Genomic DNA, 24,494 nt, shown 5'->3' with positions numbered 1-24,494 from the left:
GAGGTTCAGACCAGGCTGGGGCTTCTCCACATTGCAAGGACATTGAGGAGAGGTTCTTTACCATCTGCTAGAAGGATTTGAAGGGAAAAAAAAAGAAAAAGAAGAAATAAATCGGAGTGTGTTTTCTAAAAATGAGAGCACGCACAGTCAAGCAGCATCTTTTATTTTTATGCGGCTTATCTAAAATAGCTGCGCTGCTGCCTGCTTTCTTAACGTGCATCCGGCAGAGAGCAAAGGCAGCTGTGCACGTTTCTGTGCCGTTTGTGCCACTTTTGGGATAGAGGGAGCGGGCCATGAGAAGCCGGGGGCCTTTAGGGCTGGCTGCGTCTGGAAAGGGGATCTAGGAAAGGGGAAGTCTCGCAGAGCCGCTTCCTCCGGGCCCACTGCGGGTGGCACGATTCCACCCCACCCCTCCGTCACTGCCCCTCCTCGGGGGCTCCTGTGCGGGGTGAGTCGGTGCTGGAGGGAGTTTGTCCCTGCTGTTGGGGCAGGGAGGATGGGGAAGGATGCAGCAGCTCTCCCCGAGGGCAGCGCCACCGGTTATAACCCTGCCTCCGCGCCAGCATCGTGGCCGTGAGCAAACCCCTTGCTCTCTGCCTGGCCATGCGGAGGACGGGGATAATGCCTCACAGGGCTGTTGTGAAAGGGAATTTGCTAATTATTTATAAAGCGCATCGGAGTGCTGCTTGAGCTCTACACAGCGTTGTGGTAACATCTCATTAGCAATTCCTTGCGATGCTTCGTTTTCTTTCTGCTGTAAATATTGGCCTAATACAGGGACAACTCTGCCCGCGCTAGTCATGCTGGTGACTCAGATGGAACCAGCAAGCTGGGATGAATAAACAGGATCTGGTGGGTAAACTGTTTCCCCCTTTTTTGTTTTGTTCCCCTTGTATGCCATCGTACCCATAGCGATGACATTGCTGGGGTCAGGCCGTTTCGGTGCGATGTCCCGGTGCCTGCAGGGCAGCTGGAGGTGGCCCCGCACCTTCCACCTCACCAGGGCACGGGAACGTGCAGCCAGCAGTGCCTTGTGGTGCCTGGATTTCTCTCCGTGTGCTTCAGATGCAGGCGTACGGCTCGTGCCGTGTGGCAAAGCCAGTGTGCTGAAGCACCCGGGCTCTTGGGAACTTGCAGCGGGCAAAAGAAAGCCTGAATAATTACAAGCCTGCCTGTTTGGTGACTTGCTGCAAGATCTGCTCCCATCAGCAGGTTGCTCTCTGGGGACAGGTCATCCCTTGTACAGAAATGTCAGCCTTCGGCAACCTGCTTGCAGCTCCTGGGCTTTCCTGTCCTGCCCTGGCCCTGTGGCTCTGTCCCCTTCCTTGAAAACTGCTGCAGCAGGGAGATCTCTGCCAGCGCTTTCAGTGGGGCCTGGACCACGATGTGGGATTTGAAGGTGCAAATTTTTCTCTTTTCCTCTAAGCTTGTCTTTATGCCTTCCCTTAATCGTGCTTGCATCCCGTACTGCGCTGTCTTATTCCACACTGTAGTAGCATCTTGTCTTCACTTCGGTCTGGGCTGTTAAGAAATCTCCTGTGGCAGTGAGCTGCTTTGTTTCTTCTGAAAGTCAGTAAAGATCAGAGACCTTTGCTGTATGTCAGGTGTTTCCTGTCTCTGCGTGGATTAGGGCCCTTTTGAAGGGATGAGCATCCCCTATGTGTAATACTTCAGTGTTGTGAATCCAGAAGCTCGTGATGCCTATTTTTAGTGTTGAAGGATTTTGACAACTCATGTAAACCTACGATACCCATCGCCTGACAGCATCCCCACCAGAGTACAGCTTGTCACTCACTGTGAACTGATTTTTTTCCAGCAAATTAAAACCATTGGCAGCGACGTGGCAGGAGCGTGTCAGAATGCAGCAAGAAGATGACAGCAGCCACTGCGCAGTTTCTTTCAGAGAAATGAGAGGAGGTGGTTGGATTACACTTCGTGAATAAAATGTTCCTCTGTGATCCCTCTCATCAAAAAAAGGAAGCGGTCCCCGTTTCGGTTATCTCTTGTGGGCTGCTGTGCCACGTGGCAGTGCCCAGCCCTGAGCAAGTGCCGCTGCATGGCTCGTGCAGCCTGTGAGCCCCACCGGGGCAGGGGCCTGCAGGACCCCATAGCAGCCTCAGGGTATGTGTGCACACTCTCATGTGTATAGCCAGAACAACTTCACAACTGGGGGTGTTTTCTCAAGGCGGGATGACCAGGAGCAGGTCTCTTTTATAGATATTAATGCTGTGTATATAGAGGTATGTGTATTGTCTGCGTGCAGCTGGATGGCTCTGGTAATTATTGGAGCTACATCTCATCGCAGAATGGATTGCATTGTAAGAGACCTTAAAGACCATCCAATTCCATCCCCCTGCCATGGGCAGGGACACCTCCCACCAGACCAGGTTGTCCAAAGCCCCATCCAGCCTGGCCTTGAGCACCTCCAGGGAGGGGACATCCACAGCTTCTCTGGGCAGCCTGTGCCAGGGCCTCACCACCCTCTGAGTAGAGGACTTCTTCCTTAAATCTAATTTAAGTCTACCCTTTTTTAGTTTAAAACTATTACTCTATTTCCTGTCACTACGCTCGATGACGAGTCCCTCCCCAGCTTTCCTGCAGGCTCCCTTTAGGTACTGGAAGGCTGCTGTAAGGTCTCCCTGGGGCCTTCTCTTCTCCAGGCTGAACAACCCCAACTCCCTCAGCCTGGCTTCACAGAGAGGTGCTCCAGCCCTCTGATCATCCCCGTGGCCCTCCTCTGGACTCATTCTAACAGGCCCATGTCCTTCTTGTGCTGGGGGCCGCAGAGCTGAAGGCAGGCTCCAGGTGGGGTCTCACAAGAGCAGAGCAGAGGGGACAATCCCCTTCCCTCGCCCTGCTGGCCACGCTGCTTTTGATGCAGCCCAGGGCATGGTTGGCTTTCTGGGCTGCCAGCACACATTGCTGGCTCATGCTGACCTTCTCATCAACCAACACCCCCAGGGCCTTTTCCGCAGAGCTGCTCTCAATCCATTCTGTGCTCAGCCTGTGTTTGTGCTTGGGGGCCAAGTTGCAGGACCTCACAGTCTCAAGCTTTGGGGTTGATGAGGTTTGCATGGGCCCACTTCTCAAGCCTGCCCAGGCCCCTCTGGCTGGCATCCCTTCCCTTCAGTGTGCCAGCTGCAAGGTCCTTCCTTCAACAATGAAGCTAAATGCCACCGGTCCCAGTACCGACCCCTGAGGAACACCACTCGTCACTGATCTCCACTTGGACATTGAGCACTGACTGCAGTGAAACACAAATGTGAAATTTTCATTTCTAGTTGCTCCAGCAGTGGCAGTGCGTGCCTGTTGCTGTTGGTTGTGGTTTCGCAGGCAAGTGGGCTGGCTAATTGCCAGCACCCACTCCCTGTAGCTCATTAGAAACCTTTCAGCTACCCTTGCCGTGTAACAACTGGGATCAGCTTTCCCGGGCGTGGGTATATATGCTGACCTCTCCAAAAGAAAAGGAAAAAGAAACCAAACAACGAACTCTAGTTCATTAGCTTACTTTCAGAGAGGCTGAAGGGGAGCTGTTTGTGGCTGAACAATACCAGCCTTTCACGACTCCCTTCCTAATCCCAAATAGAAACATGAGGCTGAGAAACTTGTTCTGATAAAGGGGAGTATGGATGCATTCGATCCAGTTTACTTTTTCATGGTGTTAAACTTCTTTAATTGGCAGCGTTAAATATCACTTTGAAGGGGTGGAAGTGATTCTGGTGGTAGTATCATGGTTTTCCATCAGTGCCTTCTTGTGAGCTTCTGCATCGCAGACATCCAGTTCCAAAGCTGAGGCTTAAAAAAAAAAAAAAGAGGTCTCTGTTGACTTTCCTTCTAACTTTATTACTGAATAAAAGATGGCTCAAGCCAAATTGTGACCTCCCCTGGGCAATGGCAACCTTTTGCTTTAGCAGTAGTCTTGGTCGCAGCTCCTTCTGGACACGCGAGGCTGCACAGGTACTGGTGTGGGTGTTGCTTCCAGGACAGGGGTTTTACCAGGGTGAAAGTCCCAGTGCATAGTTTGGCCAAAATCATGTGTTATCCACAGGGATATGCAAGAGTCAGCTTGTACTCTGAAGCCAGGGCTGTGTTTATAGGGCTGTAGTTTATAGTGTTTTGTGAAAAAGGACTATAATACCACAGTAAAGCGCGTCAGAGTGCCTCGCTTGCCACCAGATTGGTCTCTGGCTATGGGATGTTTGGAGTACCACCGAAACTGGAGCTGACCATCAGTGTCTTGGTGTTCATGTTGGGCCTGTTGTTCCTGGCAGGTGATAATTGCCTGCTGGGCCCTGGGTTGTGTCCTGAAACATGCTTGACCAGGAGATTGTCAAAGGCAGGTGATAATCATGGCAGCTGGGACCAGAACGCTGTCCTCTGTGGTTTCTTCCATTAGAAACTCAAGCGTTGCCATTAAGGACTCGAAAAAAAAGACCTGCACGGCTCCAGTTGTCTGCAGGATGGAGACAGGGCTCTCCTGCAGACAGCGTGATTCTCCAAGGCCATCTGTTTGCGCAGGTGGAAAGGACGGCAGATACGATCATGAATTTTTGAAGCACCTTGGCTTTGTAAAGTAACCCGTAGTTAAAGAGATAAGGTCTGCGTAGCCCTGATGCTCTCGTATCTCAGCTTCCTGCTGCGCTCAGTGAGTCACTGCGCTGAAGTTACTCCCAACCACCTCTCTGCCCCCAGTGATCATCCATTGTTAAAATGATATTAACTCATGTGTGCTAATTAACAGGTGTGCCAGGGTGTGAGAAGCCAGGGATGTTAATTAGGGCTGATGAAGACACCTTTACGCATGATTCGGCCTTGGCTGGTGTCTGGTGGGAGCCCATCTGCCCTCCTTCCACACCTGAGGAGGTGCTGTCCTTCGGTGACTTCTTCCAGCTGGCGTGGACCTCGCCATGGTGAGGAGATCTTTCTCCTCCAGGCTCAGCAGAGGGGTGTCCCCCTCCCAGCTAGGTATCCAGGAGAGCCTGAGGACTCCCCATAAGGATTTTTTTTTTATGATGGTTGAATAAAAAGTGTTCTTTTCCATTTGTGTCATTTTCATTTGGCTAAGGAAGGGAGGATGAGTGTAGCCAACTCTTCCACACAGCTGGTGGCCACTTCTTCCCCCTCATTCAGCTGGAGGTGACAGCCCCTCTGGTTGCCTTGCATGGCCGTCTCCAGCCCCAAATCTGCTTGGCTGCCTTGAAACAGGTTTTGGTAGCTCTTCGCTAATCGCCGGAGAGCACCAGGGTTTATACAAGCTGGCGTGCGTGTCTGGGAGGAAGCCCACATCAAAGGGCGCGGATCAACACACCTCAGCGTAGCGGGGCCGGGCCTGGGACCGACAGACAGGCCACCACGAGGTGTTGGTTAGCAGGTGGCCGCTCCACGTCCTCCTTTCCACCCCGGTCGCCTCACGGGCTGGCCTCTTGTTCCTCAGCCTGCATTTGGCTGGGGGTCGTCCATCTTGTGGGTGCTGCTTTTCAGTCCTGCACCGATTCAAAACTGACTGATGGCTTGTGGTGTGCCCTCGCTTTCTGAACCTCCCTGCTACAGGGGGAGGCAGATACTGGGTAGGAGCCCCCGGCCTCTCTCGGGGTGACCAGGAACCGGCAGGAGAAGGTGTCCCGCAGTGCTGTGGCAAACTGCAGAGCCACGCCAGGCCTGCGGCAACAGGGCGTGCCTCGCCCAGGCCTCCTCAGCTGAGAAACGCTTCAGACAATCTCGCTTTCAATCTGTCGTCGTAAGCATATCTGCTTCTTCTCTAGGACCCACGAGGAATCGCTTCGTAGCTCAGGCAGCCCGTGTGTGTGTGTGTGTGTGTGTGCACGCGGGTGGGAGCGCACACTGCTCCCACCTGATGGCGCAGCCATTTTGGTGCTGAGGGGACTCAGTGCAGGTGGCAGGGCAGCGCCGAGCGTGCCTTTCTGCTGCTCAAACTGGACAAAAACTCGGCTTGCGTGCCTATTTCTGATCATGGGGTGTGTAAAAATGATCATGCTGAATCCACTCGTCCAAGCACCTTGTCCCTGGTGTCCCAGAAAAGTCTCCTCCTTCCCATCCTGTCCTTCAGCACCCACAGCACCTGAGCACAAGGAGCCCCACAGCTTTGCTCCGGCTGTGTATTCATTGCACTTCCACAGGTATGCATGCAGACCCGTGGAAAATCTGGGGTCCTGCATGCATCTTTTGTCGTTTTCCTTCTTTTCGTAGTCATTTTGTCCTCTTCCCAAGCTGTGGTTATGGCTGGGTTGCAGAGGGCAGAACCGCAGAAAGACGACCGTCACCTAACGCTCTGTGTTTTGGAAGTGTCGGGCAGAACTCAAAACGTTAATTTGCTGTTTAATTTGGTGATTTCTGTTTGTAAAAAAAAAAAACAATTAGTGTGTTGTCTACCTCATTCCAAGAATAGCTTGATACCTGTTTTTCTTCTCCCTTATAATTGGGTGCAGAGTCAAAATAGGGGAAGTTGGTGGGTAAACACAGCTGTTTAAGGGCTTGCATTTGTGTTTCTTATTTATAGCAAGCATCACAAAATCCTGGTTTTGAGGGCTGAGCTGCTCAAGTCGGAGTTCAGAGACAGGCAGAAGCAGTGAATGAGGATAGACCTGATCCATGAGCAGTTTTTACATCTCTTTAGTTCCCGATTTGGCAAGCACTTTTGCACCAGCGGAGAGCTTAATGTGAGACAAGTTGGTTTGCCTGCACTCGTGGGAGGGGCACAGTCCGGGATAAATACCTGGGGGGAGATCTTTAAGGATGTGAGAGCATCGGGGACAATGACAAAAGGTGCGGAGGAGGTCAGAAGTTTTTATTTTGTGTCTCACTGGAGAGTTGTTCCCCGAAAACGCGATTAGAGCCTGAGAGCACTGCTGGGTAGCGAGGTGATGAAGGGGACCGTGCGGCTGTTCCCCACGTAGCTGACGTGCGAGGCTGGGCATTATAATTATGGGCTGCTTTTGCCCAGCATCGGAGTTAAAGTCACCCCGGAGGGGTGTCCTGGGGAGGGCAGATTTCGGGACCGGCGGGCTGAGTGGCAGCAGGTCCCAGCAGCCAGAGCCAGCGCTTGCCGGGAAGGATTAACTGGGAGAGGGAGGGAAAGAGGGAGGGAAGGAGGCAGGGAAGGGAAGAGGAGGGGAGGGGTGGCAAAACCCCAAACCTTCGAACACACCCAATCGACCCATCTCATCTCCGCGTGAAACTTGGCGCGTTACACCCACTGCGAAGCAGCAGGGGAATGACACGCTGACGCTTCCTCCTTTCTGTTACCGGCAGCGAGGGCTTGTGAAATCCGGCCGGCAAAAATGTTCGTGCTCCTGATGATGAACGGTAAGGCGCTTGGCAAACGGCCTCCGCTTCTGCTCGCGCTTTGCGGGACGGGCTGGGGGAAGGAGAGCAGTGAAGCTTGGGCTGTGAGACCTGCCTGTGGGATGCCCTGTTGTCACAGTATCCGAAATGCAGCGTATCTGGGAACCTCCGTGAGGCTTTCCTCTCCCAACTTGTGTCCTTTCCTCACGTGGCTGGAGGTGTTTCTGTTTGTAAGTCGTGTTTAATAAGTTCGTCAAGGGCTGTTGCCTTTTGCGGGGTTTGTGCAGCTCGCAGGTACAAAAGCACTCTGCTTTTGTTGCAGACACGGAGAGCAAAAACTGCCTGAATGGGAGCCGGGCGTGTAGTCGCTAAGTTCCCTCAGCATGAAAATGTAGGATCGTGTTACTTATTAAAGATGCTTACCTTCTCCAGCTGTCTGGCTTTATTTTCCGTAATTACAGGTTACCGTGCTCTTTAATTGTTTGAAATGAGCCCTGCGAAAGGTTTCAACTTGACTTGAGCTCTCCCCGTGGTTTCCAGCGGGGGCTGCTCCTCACCCGCTGCCTCCAGCGCTGCCCTCGAGACCCTTGGTGCTGTTCCTGCATCCTGCCGGGCACGGGCTTGCTTTCAGCTGAGCGGGGCTCAGACCCGATTCAGTTTACCAGCGATGAGTAATTTCCCCGTGTGCCTGTGCATTGTGAGAAGTGTGTGGCAAATTGCAGTGCTAATCACAGCAAATGGTGCTAAGGGACCGAATGCACAAGCGTGGCGTGCCTGCTAAACCGTCCTAGGGGAGCTTGCTCTCTTGAAGGGGTGCCCGTCTGTTTCCAGGAGGGCTCCGACGTGTTTCGAGGCAGGAACACTTCATTTCTCCCCGATGAGTGCTGGGAATGAATCTGCCAAACCACAGATTTGCATCGTTCAGGCATTTGCCTTAGCTTTGTGCTTTTGCCCTGAGAAATCAGCGGTGGGATTCCTGCTGGCTCCGGTGGCGTGGGGCAGGCTTCGCTTCTGCACCCCTGCAGCCCGCGGGAGTGCAGGGGTTGGAAGGAGCCTTGCAGGCACCGGTCTTCTGAGCAGACAGGCTTATCTATCGGTGAAGCTACCCATTATGGCTCGAGTCACACGTAATGGCTGTCTGAAGGTGAGCCCCGAGGAAAATTAGTGCAGTTTCCTGCAGACTCAGTGACCTGGACTGGCCCGGCGCAGGGTCTGGTGAATGCCTGGGCTGGCACAAGCCAGAAACTGGGGCAGGAGCGTGGGTAGGGGGAAAATGGGAGTTTTACGGACCGGTAATCCAGTGCTGGATGAGAGGGAAACATTATTTATAGATCAGGGTGTTTTAACATCCTAGCATGGGGTTGTTTAAGGAGGTCAGGATGCAGCACACTGGCAATGGGATTAGCCCAGCTGTGCTGCGAGCGGTGCAGAAGGAGAGGGGAAAGGGAAGCTTCCACGTAAATATTTAGGCTTTTATCGTGCCTCACGTGGCACAGGGCTCTGGTGAGACTCAGGGCACGGTGTCGTCAGCTAACTCAACAAATCCTCGCAGGGATCCCAGCGCTGAGCACTGCTCTACCATGGTAGCCCCGCTGGGGCTGAAGGGGCTCGGGCTCGCTGCTGCCTTGTCCCCTCTTCCCTGTCCCTTTGGTTATCTTGCCGGTGGTTAGCTCGCGGAGACCTGCGGTGTCCTACCTGCTGCATTATCCGATATTGTCTCAGCTGGGAGGGGCGGAGGGCGACCCCCTGCAGATAAGGCCCTTTGAAGCAGGCGGGGGTGAATAATAACCGCGGGGGGTGACTCAGGGGAGCTGCCAGACCCAGCCTGCAGCGGGCTGTGGGAAGCCGGGAGGCGGTGCTGGGAAGCCCATAAAGCAGCCGAGGCGGGGAGGGGGAAGGAGAGCGCCCAGGGTTGGAGCTAACGCGTGCCCCCACCGTGTTTGGAGGGTGCAGGGGGCTGCTGGCACCGATCCCCTTCTGTGCGTGCTGCCCTGCGGCTGCTGAAGGTGACCAAGGGCTGTTGGTGACCAAGGGCTTCACTGCTCCTGTCAGAAACTTGTAGCAAGCTGAGACTGACTCTGGGACATCCACACGCATGCCGTGTGTTCCCAGAGCTGAGGGTCTCCAGTCCTCGAGTCAGAGGAGAAACACATAAGCCTTCTGCTGCCTGCTTCCCAGCTGCAAATTGCTTCGTTGATTTGCACTCACCTGGGCGGGGAAGGTGTATTAAGAGTGTGCTCCAGGCCCCGGGCCCTTCAGCTGGAGAGACAAAGGCTGCCTGTTGTGCAACCCGGGCTGTGCCTGGCCACCACGGCAGGACAGGGTGTGCAGAGAAGGGGGATTTCAAACGCAAGCTGTGCTGTTTGATAGGCACGTGTCTTGCATGGTAACTGATGCGCCCAGCTGGAAAAAGCTAAAATAATTTCCGTGTTTTGCACGGGGTTATGCTAAATGGTGCCCAAACCCTTGAAGCCCGTGTGTTGGATGGCATTAACCGTGTGGTAGAAGCTTCCCAGCTTGAGAGCTGTGAACACGACCAATAAATATAGGTTAAAAAAACTCATCTGTATACAGAACAGTGCTTGGCGCATATTGCCCTGGCAGGCAGGGAGCAGGAGACCTTTTGCTTTTAGACCTGGAAGACCCCAAGCAATGGTTGCTGAAATCATTCGCCAGGCATCCGGAGACTGTCACGGCGAGGGGTTTGTAACACACGCTTGCTTTAAAAATGACTGATGTGCTTTTTTTTTTTTTTTTTTTTTTTAAACAGTAACAAAGGATCCTCTTTTCTCCCCTCTGCACAACTGCAGCAATGAAAATGATCCTTTTCACCTTTTCTTTTTGCTGAAGTGGGAGGCAGATTGGGTTTTTCGTGACTTTTATTGTGTCCCAGAGTGGAGCAAGCAAGCTGCTGCTCTCAGAGATGTGAGCAGAGGCAGCAGGCACCAGAAACACACGCAGCCTTGGATTCAAGGCAAAATGCAGAAGTGGCCGCAGTTAGAAGTTGCAGGACCAAACTTCTGATAAACAAGCCAGTGGGAATCATTTTCCTTTCAGCTTGTATCTTTTCAAAGCAAATGAATCGTAATGCTTTAGCAACATCTGGGTGATTGCTTGGCAGTCTCTTTCTGGGCAGCAGGACTTTTTGTTTTGTGTTTTGTTATGGAATGAGAAATCGCTGTCGTTTACCAGCCTGTTTTGGTGTTGTGTTTAATTTGGGGAGTGACAGTATTTGAGATGTTCCTTCAAGCTGTCACTCCCAGAGGCACAGGGCTGAATGCGCCACATTTCAGCTTTTGTTCACTGCTTCAAGCAGGTCTTTACGCTCGACGTGGTTACCTGTGCATATCTTAAAGTTTGGAAGATTTGTTTTTAAGGGAAATTAAAGGGAAGAAGAGTTTCTGAGCAGGAGGTAGATGCAGTCAGGTGTAGGACAACCTACCTGGGCTTGGTGAGCGTGTGTAGGTATCCAGAGCCACACAAAGTTCTCAGTTTCCCTGGGAGCTTCAGTCCTTCCTTGTGGTGCCTCTGGACAAGTGAAAAGTAAGAAGTGCAGGCTTTTTGGAGCAGGGCTGGTGGGTGGCAGCCCAACCCGACAGGGAGGCAGCAGGAGCTGGATGAAGTGTGTCAGTGGAGCACACTGTTTCTGCAGAATTCAGCACCGTCAGGCACCGGAGAAATGCATCTTGTGGCAGTAAGCAGTGAGGTGCTCTAACAAACGCCTGCGTGGTGCCGAGGACAAATGTGCAGGGACAAGAAAGGTGGGAGACTGAAGGCTAACGGGGAGTGAATCCCAGCTCCCAGGCAGTCCGTGGTCAGGCAGACAAAACTGCAAATGAATCTATTAGGAGGAAAGTAAAACCATCATACTAAAAATAGGAGATTTGGCATGATAATAAATACCTGAGTATGTTGTGGTGGATGTGGAGTAGCAAAGCTGCTCTCCCAGAGTGGCATCTTGTCCCTCGGAGACTGCCTTCCCTGCCGGGGGTGCCAGTGGAGGCTGTGCTTAGCCCAGGGGTTGGGGGCTGGTTCCCATCTGTGGTGCCGCTCGGGGAGGCGGCGTTGTGCCCGTGGGACAGGCACGTAACGCTAATTTACACTTGCTAAGGGAGGTCATGTACATGAACCTGAAGGTTTCTGCGCTGCAGTCAAGGCTTTGCTGGCTTCCTTTCCCTCCTCTTCCCTACAAACAAACAAACAAACAAACAAACAAAAAAACACCCTTTAAATGCTTTCAGTGTTGTTTTTCGAAGAGGTAAATCAGTGTTTCTTCTAGTGAGGAGCACGGTCTGGTGGCTGGAGTAGGACTGGTTCCTGCCGTTGATGACTTGCCCAAAGTTTTTCACCTGACTTGCCCCAGTTCCTCTTTGTAAAGTGAGATTGCTCCTCACACCCAGTGTTTGAGGCTTAGGGAAGGCTTACAACATTTTTCTGATATTTATCAAATATGCTTTGCACGTTTCGAGTGCGTTTTACCCTAAATTGTTTTAGCCTGGAGCCATCTTCTGGAATAGTAAGAAGAAGCCCAAGGACTTGCCTTTGGAGTCAGTTTTGGGCTCGGCTGGCCTCATTTCCAAGCAGCAGCCCTGCCTTCCAGCCTCTCTAAAGACACGCATCCTTGCGCTGGGCTGGGGCCCTAGGCTGAGCCCCAGGGCTTGCTGGGCTTGGGGAGCTGCGTGCTGCTTGCCCCCACAGCCTGCTCCAGCTTTACTCATTCCTACCATGCCTAGCCTGATCCCACGGGCTGCTCATCCCGTTTTTAATACAGTTCCCCAGCCAGGGTTGCCTGAGATGGCTGGATACCCCCCGTCCAGCTGGGGATTTCCTCTGCACAGTGTGCTCAGGAGAAGCACAGCTGGGCACCCTTAGCTGGCCTGTAATTTGGAGAAGATTAGAGGCAAGCTGCAGATAGCCAGCTTTGTAACAGAGTCCTGAACCTGCTCATCACAGGGAACATCTAACTTTAAATGCACCGAGAGCTGCCAGCTGCAGAGAGCTATTTCTGTGCAGGAATCCCTTTAATGTTTAATGCACTTTTTGCTAATTGAGCCCTTAAATGAGTCACTGAAGGGAGCAGCATCAGATTTTTGAAACCTCTGCCCACCTGTTGCTTCAACTGACTTCTCTGTAGCGTGCTTCGGTCCCAAATTATTCAGAGAGAAGTGAAAGGAAGCCAAGAGAAGATGGACTTTGGTACTGGGTTATGCCGATGAGAAGGAATTAAGGATTTCCAACAGGTATTTAAGCTATTTGAAAATGTGAAGGTAAAAGATTTTAGAACATTTTATCCCTCTCAGAGCTACTGATTCGTTCTGTGAGCGACCATGTTTCTCGCCTGCAGAGAGGCATTCATCAGGGCTTGGTGTTGCTCAGAATCTGGTACCGAAGGCAGAGATGGCAACTTTCTGCCTCCTTGATGCTGGCTTTGCTTTACCCTCTTCACGTCAGAAGGTACCAAAACTTGTTGCCATGATTATATTAAGAAAACTCTCAGGAGGCCTCAGAAATGAGTGAATTAGTGCAGAGGCTGTTGCGACCCTTCCATAGCATTTGCTTGCCCACGTCCTCAGCTCCCCACCAGCACCCAGCTCCTGGGGCTGAGCGAGGCTCCCGGCCGGGGTTCTCCAGAGGCAGAGGTTTGGGATTATCGGCAAATGAAATTAATTTCTCGTGGCTAAAGCTGGGCCAAATTTCACGTTCGGAGTCTCCAGGAGCGCAGCTGACGGAGCACTAAGAGGATTATCTCCTCCCGACCTCCTTTTTTGACACCCGGCAGATGAATGGCAGAGGCCAGCGATTCACAGCCCGCCGTGCCTGAGCTACGATTTATTGCAATATTACCCGCAAGTAATTGAGCGGGTCCTACAAGTCTGTAGAGCAGGCTGATGCCGGGCAGCTCTTAAGGAGCCGCATACGATTCCTTTCGATTAGTTTTAGGGGCCTTTTACACGAGGTAAAATGATGCTGTGGTTTGGTGATGCCCTGCTGAAATTAGGCAGCGCTGAGCACCGTCTCCTATCTAAGTAGGTATTTGTCATCACCGCTTCATCTGCTTGAGCACCTCGCTTAGATAAATGGGTTTATTCTCACTTTATTTCAGTGATGTGGGAAAGCGTTTCCTCCATCTGTAAAAGGTGATTTGAGACGCGGGGAGATTTCAGATACTAGCCGGTGAATCCGTGGAATTAAATTTGAGAGGAGAGCCCTAATCTAGCACCTTAGCTGCTAGATACGGCCTCCTCTTAAGCTTCACAACTAAATTAACTAATAAACCTGTCAGCCTGGATGCTGCCCTCTGAAATTCATAGCTCTCCACGGAAGGGAAGCCCCTGGAATGTAAAGATTGAGCAAAAAAAGGCCCTGCAGCTTTAGAGGCAGGCGCGCTCCTTTGAGAAACATCCCCCACGCAGCTGCTCCGGCTGTTTCCCCAAGACCTTTGTGAACACGAGAAAAGAAGCAACAGTGGAAGCGTAAGGAAAACACGAGGCGCATGATGGTGCCTGAGGTAAGCGCTGCAGGTTATTTCATCAGGCTGATGGCAGAAAATGCCTCTGTCTATTGGGCCAGCACGGTGTAGCCTTGGCAAATTTGCTCGGCGGCACCGAGCGTGTGCTCAAGTGTTACCTGTTTGTGTGAGCTGATGGCTGTAAATCAGGAGTTGGAGGACTCAGGGGCTCTGATTGTCTCTGGCACAGGATGATCATCTCAGCAGCCACACTCAGAAGCCAGTATTTTGTTTGCATTATGACACTGTAATAACGCTAAAAGGATTAAACCTAAATGTATGGGAAGAGCCGGATCCCTTGCAGTGCAAGGCATACAAATCGCATGCCTGGGCTGGGTTAGCGGGATTTTATACAGAAATAGAGCGTTTTTTGGCCATTTATGCTTGCAGTTTGCCACAGACCGGTGCAGATAGCCTTTCTCTTTGGGCTGTTGCCGGAGCTGTGCATGCATGTTTGGCTGTGCAGTGGGAGTTGGATAGCCAGCTCCTTAGGGCGTGATCCTGGGGGATGCCCGGAGAGCTGACTGCCCCTGGAGATACCCGGAGGTCCGTGGGCTCCCCAGGTGAGAGTTTCCCTGCTGATGGCGAGGTTTCCTTCGCCTCTTTCAGTGTGGTCAGCTTTGGTGGCACCATGTCGATACGGGCGCACCCAGGGAGGACATGTCGCTGTAAAGTCTGTAAAAAATCTCAGTAAAATGAGATTTTTTTCATTTTATTGCCCAAAAGGTGGCATGGCAACCAGAGTTAGGTTTCTTCCCACTTCTACGTCTCCCACTAGCTGAGAGGAGTTTGGGTCATGCACGAGGGACTCAGCAGTGGCCGTGCTTGGCGTGTACTTGGGGCGCTCGGTCCTGAGAGCGCAGAAGAAAAGGTAGCTGAGGGTGTTGTCTTCTGCAGCAGCAAACTGAGCCGGGCACTGACTCACCGACTGCCCGCAGCTGTCCGAACTGCTCCTCCGTGGGAAGACACCGCCCCTGCAGCGCCCGGCGGTGACGAAATATTTCGTAAAGCAGCGTCGGCAGCGCTCAGCCCCTGCGCCCGGGCGAAAACCAGAGCAGCGCACCGGGGTGTGCCTGTGGAGATCCCTTCAGCCGCCGCGCCCTAGGCAGCCTCCCCTTGATATTTATCATCGCTACAGGTGGAAAGATTGAGCCAAAGCCATGAAGCAGCAAAATGTAAGGGTGAGGAGAAAGGAGAAAACACTGCCGCATCAAAAAGTTGTGCTAGGAAACTTGGTATTTTTGAACTTTGCTTGAACAACATGGTGAAGTTTCTGCAGATGTTGTCATTAACTTCTGACTGTACCCAGTGTGCAGACTAATCCATGAAGATCCATAAAACTCTCCCAGGTTTTCCTTCCGAGTGCTGTTATTCTTTTAATTAAAAATGCAGTAAATGTGAGTGCCTTTTTTCAGTAAGGGAGTGCTGAAAATATTCTAAATACAACACTTTGTTAGTCCGTTGCGAAACCATTTTAATTTAAAACCAACAAATATTTCAGCAGGGTTTCCATAACGATTATTAGTTTTTAATTATTTCTGTCATTTTCCCTTATTAAAAATGGAATTATTAGTCTCCTAATTCTAAATCTAATTCTATTTACTGCCCTGGCATCTTTGAATTGCTTCCTGGCTTCTTTCATGAAAAGCACGGTAATCTCCTCGGAAAAATGGGGTAGTTATTGCGTCAGTGTTTCTCCATCTGTACGGATTTGGAGATATTGGTAGAATTTGAGGTTTTGCTTAAGGGCAGTCTAACTAACAAAACCGTAATGGATTTAAGCCTGATGGTGCAGTGTCAAGTTAGTTCATGTGACATCAGTCACGACTTCACGGCCAGTCTAGTGCAGGATGTCATATTTGGTAGCACGTCAGCTAAATTAAAATTTATGGCTAGCTGCCGTGATATTGAATGTGATTTATCCTGATTTATTCTTCTCCTTATGCAAATGCGAGCCCCTTCCAGCGCTCATATCCTGTATGTTCGTGCAGTGGCTTTCAACATCTCTCGGTTAGTGCATCCCTAACACCGATCCAGCAGGGGTGTGAATCCCTGGGAAGGAGTTGGTAGGCAGCGAGCCCTTCAGCAGCCATGGACGTGCCTTCCTACACCCCTCCTGCAGATTTGTCTGCTGAGGAGACCCCAGCTCAGCACCCATAAATAAAGACAGTTCAGTGTTGTTATTTACTGCTTGCTTTAGTCCAGCTGTGTTAGAAAATATGTGCAACCGGGACACCTCGTTTGTCTGTTCGCACCGTGTTGCGTCCTCCTCTTGAATATTCTCCTCAGACGCCATTAGGGAATGAACTGGGCAAAACCACACACTTGCAGCTAACACAAAGATTATTTGCTGTTTCATGTTGATGGATAGCTTCTTAAATGGCGTGTGCCACAAGAAAACATCTAAGTAGCATTCTTATGGGATGCACAACTCAGAATTCAATTCAGCATGAAGTGACTGGCTGACAGGTTAAACTGAGAGCTGTCCTCTTGTCCCCATTCATCTTCATCGGGAAGTTCACTGGAAAACTAGCACAGGGATGGCTTCACTGCTGCTCCGTGTGCTGGCGGTCCTTGCTGTGCCTCGATCCCTGCTTCGTGCTGCTCACGTGAGTTACGGGTTAACTCTGTCTGGAATTGTGCATCATTTTTAAATCTCGTTTCTTTTTAATAAAGTTGCTTGTCAGGGTGATAGCTGGAAAAAAAACCCACCTCAATGCGGCATGACAGAACAATGCTTAAATTCAGCCGTGGAAGTATTGCTATAAAAACATCCCTTGAGCCTAGTGGGAGCCGACTTGCATTACACCAGCGCTGAGCTTTTTTTTTGGTCCCATTTTATGGTGTTTAAATACCTTCCTTGCGAGTGGACAGCGTGTTTCTGTGGGCAAAAGTGTGTGGACTGTGGAAAGCTTGCACGAACGAATGGTGCTTGGCAAGCGGGAGGCTGCTGTGCTCTCCCTCCTTGTTAAAAGTCGCAGTAAGGCGGTCTCTGGAGGATACAGACATGTCCCAGGACATGGGCTTTGTCAGGAGGAGCTGGAATCCGAAGCAGGGCCCTACCTTTTCCTCCTGAAGCACCGTCCCACCTCTGTTTGCGTTTTCGGCATTTTTCACGTTGCATTGACAGCGAAACGTCGGGATGTTTGCTGAAAACAAAGGGCCGGATGAATAAAGTCTTTTGCTCTATTGTTCCCCAAACTGGTTGTGGGCCTTTTCTCCCTGAGCCTGTTAGGCTGGGCTTGAAGAAAAAAAAAGAAACAGGCAGAAAACCCAAACAATACAGTAAAACCAAAAGCGCCAGAGCAGGTGTTGCTCACTTGTCGAGACAAGCAGGCGACTCATTTCCTTTTCAAAACGTGGTTGGAAGTCGGGTTTTAAGGAGGAAGATCAAAATAGATCTGCCCAACATACATTTCAGGACTTGGACTGTGTTCTCCTACCTCCTGAGTAAATGCGGCGTTGGAGGGACAGAGCTTTAGTGAGCTGCTATCGTGCCTATAAATCCCCTCGCAGGGCCTTCCTAGAGCTCTTCCAGCATTGTTGCTCATTAGCGGCGTTAATTACAATCCCTCTGGTGTCTCCTCCTGCTCTGATATTCCCAATCCCATTAGCTGCCTTCCCTAGTGCTCTGCGTTTCCTTGCAGCTGAATGCCTCAGCAACAAGCCGGGCCTCACGCTCAGCACCGGGCTTTAGGAGTGGCTCCAGGAGATGCTCCTGGGTTACCTGGCAGACAGCTGGCATGGCTCGCCTTCCTCCTGCCCACGGTTGGGGTATCTGTGGTGGACTGGGAGCCCCACAGGAGCAGCCCCACAGAATCACAGAACCATCTAGGTTGGAAGAGACGTCCAAGATCACCCAGTCCAACCTCTGACCTAACACTAACCAGTCCTCCACTAACCCATATCACTAGGCTCTACATCTAAACGTCTTTTAAAGACCTCCAGGGCTGGTGACTCCACCAGTTCCCTGGGCAGCCCATTCCAATGCCTCACAACCCTTTTGGTAAGGAATTTCGGAGCCCCCAGGAGCCCGGCACAAGTGGAGGCTCCCGAGCAGGCGGCATTGCTGCCAGTGGAGATGTGAAGAAGCCATGACCACGCTTGGCCGGAGTTTCCTGCACCTCCCCTGTAACCAAACCAACCACTTCATGCTTTTATTTTTATTTTTTTTTCTCCTTTCTTTCAGCTACACATTCAGATTGCAGCAGGGCATTTTTCCTAGCGAGTTTGGGAGCCTCTGCCCAGCGTGCTGGTGGGGCCGGGGGAAGCTGTTTGCCTTTAAAAGTCCAAGGTGCTCATTGTGTAAAACGTTTTGCAAGCTACGTTGCGATGGGAAAAGTACATGCAGGGCAGACTCTGCAAGCCGGAGCGGAAAGGTGCCCTGCAAAAGTGATTATACATTCCTTTTCATGTTTTTTTAAGAGGCAGGGAATATGTTGAGGCGTGCACGAACCTGCGCGAAAAGTGATAATGGAGCGCCTTCCTCCTTTCCCACAGCTGGGTGTAGATAAGACACACCAAACTTAATGCCTGCCTGCTTTTGTTCGCAGCCCTTTCCCATTAGGGCTGCTGCATATTCCGGAGCCGGAGACACGAGGAGGGAGATCCCGCCCGGCCCTGCTTGGATAAAAGCCCAGGAATCAGCTTGTCCCCCTGTCCCCCTCCACGAGCCCCCTTCCTCCCCCTTTGCCCTCCACCCCATGATATCGATGGGCCTTCGCGGCGTGAGGCTGTCGCCGTCGTGGTTTATTTGTCTCCTGTCTGGAGCGTTGCAGGCAGGCCCGCGTCGAGTTACGTCTCCCTCGTGAGCCGCTGTGCTGAGAAGCGGTCCGGGTAAATGCTGCCCCTGTATTAATCCCTGCAGTGGGATGTGGGGTGCTGCTCGGATGAGTGTTGCTCTCATGTTGCTAACATCCACCTTATAGGTACGCATGTTAACGAGGGTGGCATCAGCGTGTTTGCTGCTTGTGGCCTTCCCCAGCTGAAAGGGAAGACGCTGGGCTGATCTTTCCCGTTTCTGTCTCTTTATAACCCCTTCCAGCTTCTTTGGGGGCTCGGTCCGAGGCCCGCTGAATGAATTTTGCACCCATTTCTCAGGGCTTTCGGGCCAGGCCCCGGGTGAGGCGCTCGGGGCAGCTGCTGTGTCTGCAGGCAGGGCTGCCGGGCCGCTCATGTGGCGGCTTGCTCCGCGCGAGGCTGATCTGCATAAGCCCAACAGCTTCCTTTTGAAGAAAAAGACGGTGTCAGCAGAGTGCAGGGAGACACTTTGTTTTTAATTCCCTGACAGGAGACCTGAGGTTTCTGCCCACCCTCGGCGCAGGCAGGAGCTGGCACCCTCGCAGGCTGGAAGTGATCCCGTGTAGTGTCTGCCTCCGAAAGGAGAGCTCGCTGTTGCAACAGCTGGGTGCTGCAGCGAGGGAAGAAGAAGTACTTTTCCCTCCCAGCAAGCCAAAAGCATTGATTTAGAAAGAAAAAATAAAAAGGTATCACATCAATAAGTACAGAGACGTGCTAACAGCGCCCTGCTGCCATGGGGCACCCACGTGGCATCGCTGTAGTGGTACAAAGCCTTCTTCTGCGGATAGCACTTAAAAGCTATCAGGATGCTTCACCAGCAAAGCAGCACTTTGGCTGGAGTAGCTTATTCTAAGTTCATTTTTCTCTTGGAAAGAAAATAGGTTACCATAAGCCGTGTCACAACTTTGCGCCTCTAACTGTCTGGCAGTGGGCTCTGCAGGCATAAGCAGAGGTCATGCTCTGTCAAATTGGTGGCTGATGTATCTCTGCTGGCAAATATTTGTGGCTTAAATCGGTCCTGGGTCTTGAGACCATGCTTAGGTGCCTGCCCTGCTCAGAGCTGGCTTCCCTCCGTTAGTGTCCAGGAGATAACTTTCTGACAGGGGTGTCAGATGAGTTGCCTTGGTTGACTGTAAAGGATGAAGTGCAAAACACTGGCTTTTTTTTTTCTTCCTCCTCCTCTTTTCATTTAGGTGTGTTGGCTCTGAAAAGGTGTGGAAAAAAGAGAACCAAACAAATAAACAAGTGCAGGAGGGAATTTTATGGGGGGTATTTTCATTTTGCTGTTGTGTGACTTGACGGGATGTGCAGCCCATCGGTGCCGAGTGACGAGGTGAGCGTTAAGGATGGGAAGACCGATGGCAAAACTTCAGGGGTCACCAGAGCACCTGTAGGGCCAGCTCACTACTGGTGAGCTGAAAACTTCAACAGCACAAAGAGGACCGTCTTCCAGAAAGAGAGGCAGCACTGCAAAATGAAGGAGTCTTCGTTTAGCTCAGTCGTAAAGGTGCCCTTTGCTTCTTTCTTTGGCCTGTCAAAAATAGCATAGGGGGTTTCCTTTCAAAATTCCCTTTAAGAATGGCAGTGCTCTTTGTCTTTGTGGTGTGTCTGCCATGTGTCTGTAAGTTACCCCTTCTGCCGTAGGTCTGTAGGATCAGCATGGTGATGCCGTGAGGCCGTGGCTGGTGATGGAGTAGAAGGCACGGGAGAGTCACGGCTCCTGGTGGCTTGGGCACGGGAGGGAGGAAACTCGGCTTGCAAGAGGCCTGAAATTCAGGCTCCACGATGCTATATTTAACACCCGTTTCACTAAAACTCACTTTGTCCGGTAACACAGTGGGATCTTTCTCCACGGCGCTGCTTTCCGCGTTACCGAGGCTCCAGCACCTGTGTGGGTCCCTTGTGTGTAGCTATAAAAACAGTGCTGGGAAGGCAGGGGAAAAGAGCGGCCGCTCCTGCAGGTTCGACGCCTCTCCCTTTGTCACCCAGATGCCATTTATGTGAATTCAGGAGCTGCTGCGAGCTCAGGTGGGCTGAATAATTCACTTGTGACTCGGGCATAGGTGCCCGTGGTCAGCACGCTCACAAATACACGATGTGTGCATTCACCGCCGGTTTTATTTTCACATGGGCTGGGAACGATGCCACAGAAAATATCGGTAGCTTTCTCAGCTACTAAAATCATCCACCACTCTTTAAATTTAAAGAGGAAGCCAGTTATTTTCTTTTAGGACTATTTTGGGCCGCATACCAGCGCGAAGCACTGAAATGAGGGAATGACACTTAGTGCTGCTGAAAATATAAAGTGCTGTGCAGATTTACGGCGTCTTCGTTTGGTGGCGTGGCTGATATTTCACCAGCCTGGTGCTTCTGGAGAGGTACAGCTATTGTTTCAGTAAATGTTTGCATTTCTAATATGGATTTAGAATTCCTTTTTTTAAAAAAATAACTCTCCACGTATGTACGCTATAATATTTTAGCACCGTATAATGTTTCGTTTCGGTGACTGTACCCCACAGTGTAACAGCTACAGGTAAGAAAAACGTTCTTCTTACCAATACTAAGCTAGATTTTTTTTATTAGCGACCTGCTCTTGTAAGAAAGCATTGAACCAGAGCTGACAGTAAGCAATTTTCCACCGATGCTCTGCTTGGACTTCAGGCTCTGCAGCACGCTCTCTAATAGCAATACCTGGTGACTTTCCAGTAATGTTTCACCTCGGGCTAGGCGATCAATTTTTCTTTTTTTTTTTTTTTTTGGTGAATGGTTTATTCACTGCAACGTGCTTTGTGGATGTGGGACAGCTAAGAAACTCTGGAAGCAGTCACAGCCTGCGGAGGGCCGCGTTCAGCCCGTGCTGCGCGGCTGGAGCTCGCAGACGGAGTCAGGCAGGCTCGAGGCTGGGGCCGGGGCTCTCAGCCATCACCACAGCCACTCAAACTCACTGCGTGGTTTCAGCTGAGAGCTTAATTTTCCTGACAGATCAATAAAGCAGAGAAAGAGCAGCTTCCCCACCCGCACCCCTGCATGAATGCACGCGTACGTGCATGCACCCACACGCCGCTTTTCGTCCTGTAGCCGAGAGGATGTCGCTCCTCCGGGACAGGGGAGGTCCCGGTGAGAGTGCTCTGCCTGGTGAGCCTTCAGCCTTCGTTTTTCTCCTCTCCCTTCCTTCATATAAGGCCATCTTGGGGAATGCCATTATAAGGTGCTCCTGGGACAGTTGTCAACAGTTTGTCTTGTAATTAGCCACTTACACGTTTCATATAGCATTTAAGTAGGGAGGCCGTAGGAGAAAGTGAGAGCCCGATGCTGGAAAAGTCTCCCAAAGGGTTTGGAACACCCCTTCCAGCTCCTTCTCCGGCGGTATTTTTTGAATTGTTTTCACAAGAAGAAGAAAACCAAAGCTCTTTCTGGACTCCTGCTCTCTAGGATGTCAGGAGCTCAAAGGCACGAACCCCACGGTTATTTTGGCCATTCTGCAGCTGGCTTCACACTGAGGACAGGGAGTCTGTGGGTGCCAGCACCAACATTTCTCCTGTACGGACCATGGTTTGCAGAGCTAGAGGAGAACTTGAACAGCCACCCTGTCTCTTGCTTTTTGAGTTGGTGAATTTTTGAAGTTACCCTTTGCTGCCTGTAAATACAGATCATGTCTTTCTGCAGCCTTTTTGCTTTGCTACACGAGACAATCCCGCTCCAGGCTTCATTGCATCTGCCTTGCTTTTCTTGAAGGCACTCTGCTCCGTGTTAGCCTTTGCCATGGATGATGAGGGCTGCACGTGTTATTCTGGATGAGGTCAGTGGCTTCTGTGGCAGCATTCACTCTTGTTTCTTCTGGGAAAACCTGCCTTCTGCATCTTCTGATTACATTTGCTGTTTTATCACTATTTTATCACATCAGTGCCTTCTGTCATCAATACGAGACAAAAGGTCTCTTCTATATTGTGACTTTCTTGCTTTGTGTCAGTAGCACATTTTTTCTTCGCGTGTCATCACTGAAAGCATTAAAACACCTCATCCCTTGAGTCAGATAATTCTCCTTCCAGCTCAACCTCTTTGCAAAGTTTCTTGTGCATATCATAACTCCTGTGTTCGTCTTTGTCACCCGCTGCTTAGCTAATTGTTTCCCAGAAAGATACCTCCTGCCCTTCCCTCCCCTAGAATGGGTTATCCTGGTGGAGAAGGAGATCAGATGAGCATACTGCAATTGGGGGGGTGTTTTGCTCAGTTTCCCTTTTCCAGTCTCAGGTGTGCTCTCCAGCCTTGCACGCGATGGAGGCCAGGAGGCGGCTACATCGCTCCTCGGGTCACTCCTTCCCCAGTGATCCTGATCCGCAGGTTTTAACAGAAAAACACTCGTGCACACACCTGCGGTTTCTTGTACCACTTCTCTCATAGTTTGGGGAGGCAGATTAAAAACTGTTGCTGACTGGCAGATTTTACACCCTTTGAATCGTGCTCCGCGGATGCCTCAGATGTGGTATTTGTGCAGCTTTGCTCCCCCGTGCCCTTACTGAAAACGAAGGCCAAGCGTTCGTTTTCGTTTCAGCCCAGGCTGAGAGCTGGCTGCTTTCAGCTTCCAGCACGAAGCTGCCTTACCCTTACCATGGCACCTGGGCTTCTCCCCTCAGAAACCCTCACTGCCAGCCCTGTCCCCGTGCCCCGGCAGGGCTCCCTGCTTCCGTGAGCTCCGGACACATCCCGCGGGGCTGCAGCTCCCCGTAGGCTTTGCCCCCTCTGATTTAGGGGAGCAGCACGGGGCGTGTGGCCTTCGGTGCTGGGCGTCCCTTCCTCGGGGAAGGGCTGGGAGCCCGGGAGCGGTGTCCCGGTGTGACGGGCACGCTGCAGCCCAAACCGGTAAGCCCAGCTAGACGCAGCCTTTGGGTGACGGCGCTCGAGCGATCAGGTTCTGTCAGGACGTGCAAGATAAAATCTGCCTGCTTAATTTAACTCTGACACTGGCAAGCTGGTACAGACCGGCCGAGCTTTGCATGAATGTTTTTTTTTTTTTGCTATGCACGCTGGCGAAACGGCGAGGGTTTGTCCTAGGGTAATGCCAGGCTGAGAAACCTGCTCTGGCGTGGCTGGGATCGTGGCACCGAGAGGAGCAGCCGTGTGGTTACAGGCGTGCTCGCCTCTCCTGCCGGGCCCTGAATAAACAGTGCTGCAGTCACCAGTGCCAGCTTCGGTGGAGCACGGCCGCCTCCTTACCGGGGCCCCTTTTGGTGGCTGGTGGCTGCCCACAGCCAGGGGGGTTCCCCAGTTTTTGGCTTGATTTCGGTGACATCTGAATCTTGCTAGATACCCATTTAAAGGTAGGAGCTTACCGGTACCAGAACTTCTGCAAGGCATCATCTTAAAAGGACGCCCTCCTCTTCAACACTTCTCCCTACCCTACTCCCCACGTGGCCTCACCGCAGAAGCTGCTGTGACTTTGACACCTTTCCTGCTCATCACGCACCTCGCAGTGCTGCTGCACCCCGGCGAGGTGCCTCGTTCTTCGTCAGAGCGAGCGCAGCCAAAACGTGAGAGCTGCTCTGCCTGGGTTTAATTTGCCGTGTGTTTTTCCGTAGACCTCTGGAATCCCTCCCTGGTACTTACGCCGGGGGATCTATAATTAGATACTGGTGTTCCTATCTCAGGCACCATCTTAATGATCTGTGTGAGGTCTTTGGCACTGCTTGAAAATCACATTGCTTACCTGCGTGCTTCGGTGAGGATCCACACTCAACGCTTCCTCTCCAATCCCGCCCCCCTCCGATTATTGGCCTTCGTTTTTTTTCCACAGCATTTTTCTCCTTCACATCCTGCCTGCCCTGGCTCCCCGCTCATTCAAGCCAAGGGTTTCAGCTTTTATTGCTCGAGACCATCGCTCTGGGTG

The 24,494-nt window shown here is 51.6% G+C and overlaps 1 protein-coding gene across 9 annotated transcripts in view; it reads left to right on the top strand.

The window, feature by feature from the left end:
• Window positions 1–24,494, top strand: part of TIAM1 (TIAM Rac1 associated GEF 1) — a 155,183-nt gene that overhangs the window by 40,432 nt on the left and 90,257 nt on the right. For 3 of the 9 annotated variants that reach the window (XM_082770456.1, XM_082770449.1, XM_082770455.1), the window contains exon 1: window positions 7,260–7,323. The exons of 4 other annotated variants lie outside the window; for them this stretch is intronic. In XM_082770456.1, coding sequence (XP_082626582.1) covers window positions 7,299–7,323 — 25 coding nt within the window. In that variant the 5' untranslated portion in view covers window positions 7,260–7,298. Of the gene's footprint in view, window positions 1–7,259; window positions 7,324–7,486; window positions 7,533–24,494 lie in introns of those variants that run through there. 2 more of the 9 variants (XM_082770442.1, XM_082770454.1) reach the window with 2 other exon arrangements.

The sequence above is a fragment of the Aythya marila genome (assembly GCF_965140915.1).
Source record: "Aythya marila genome assembly, chromosome: 1".
NCBI classification, from domain to species: Eukaryota; Metazoa; Chordata; class Aves; order Anseriformes; family Anatidae; genus Aythya; species Aythya marila.
This window is presented reverse-complemented; position numbering and strand designations above follow the sequence as displayed.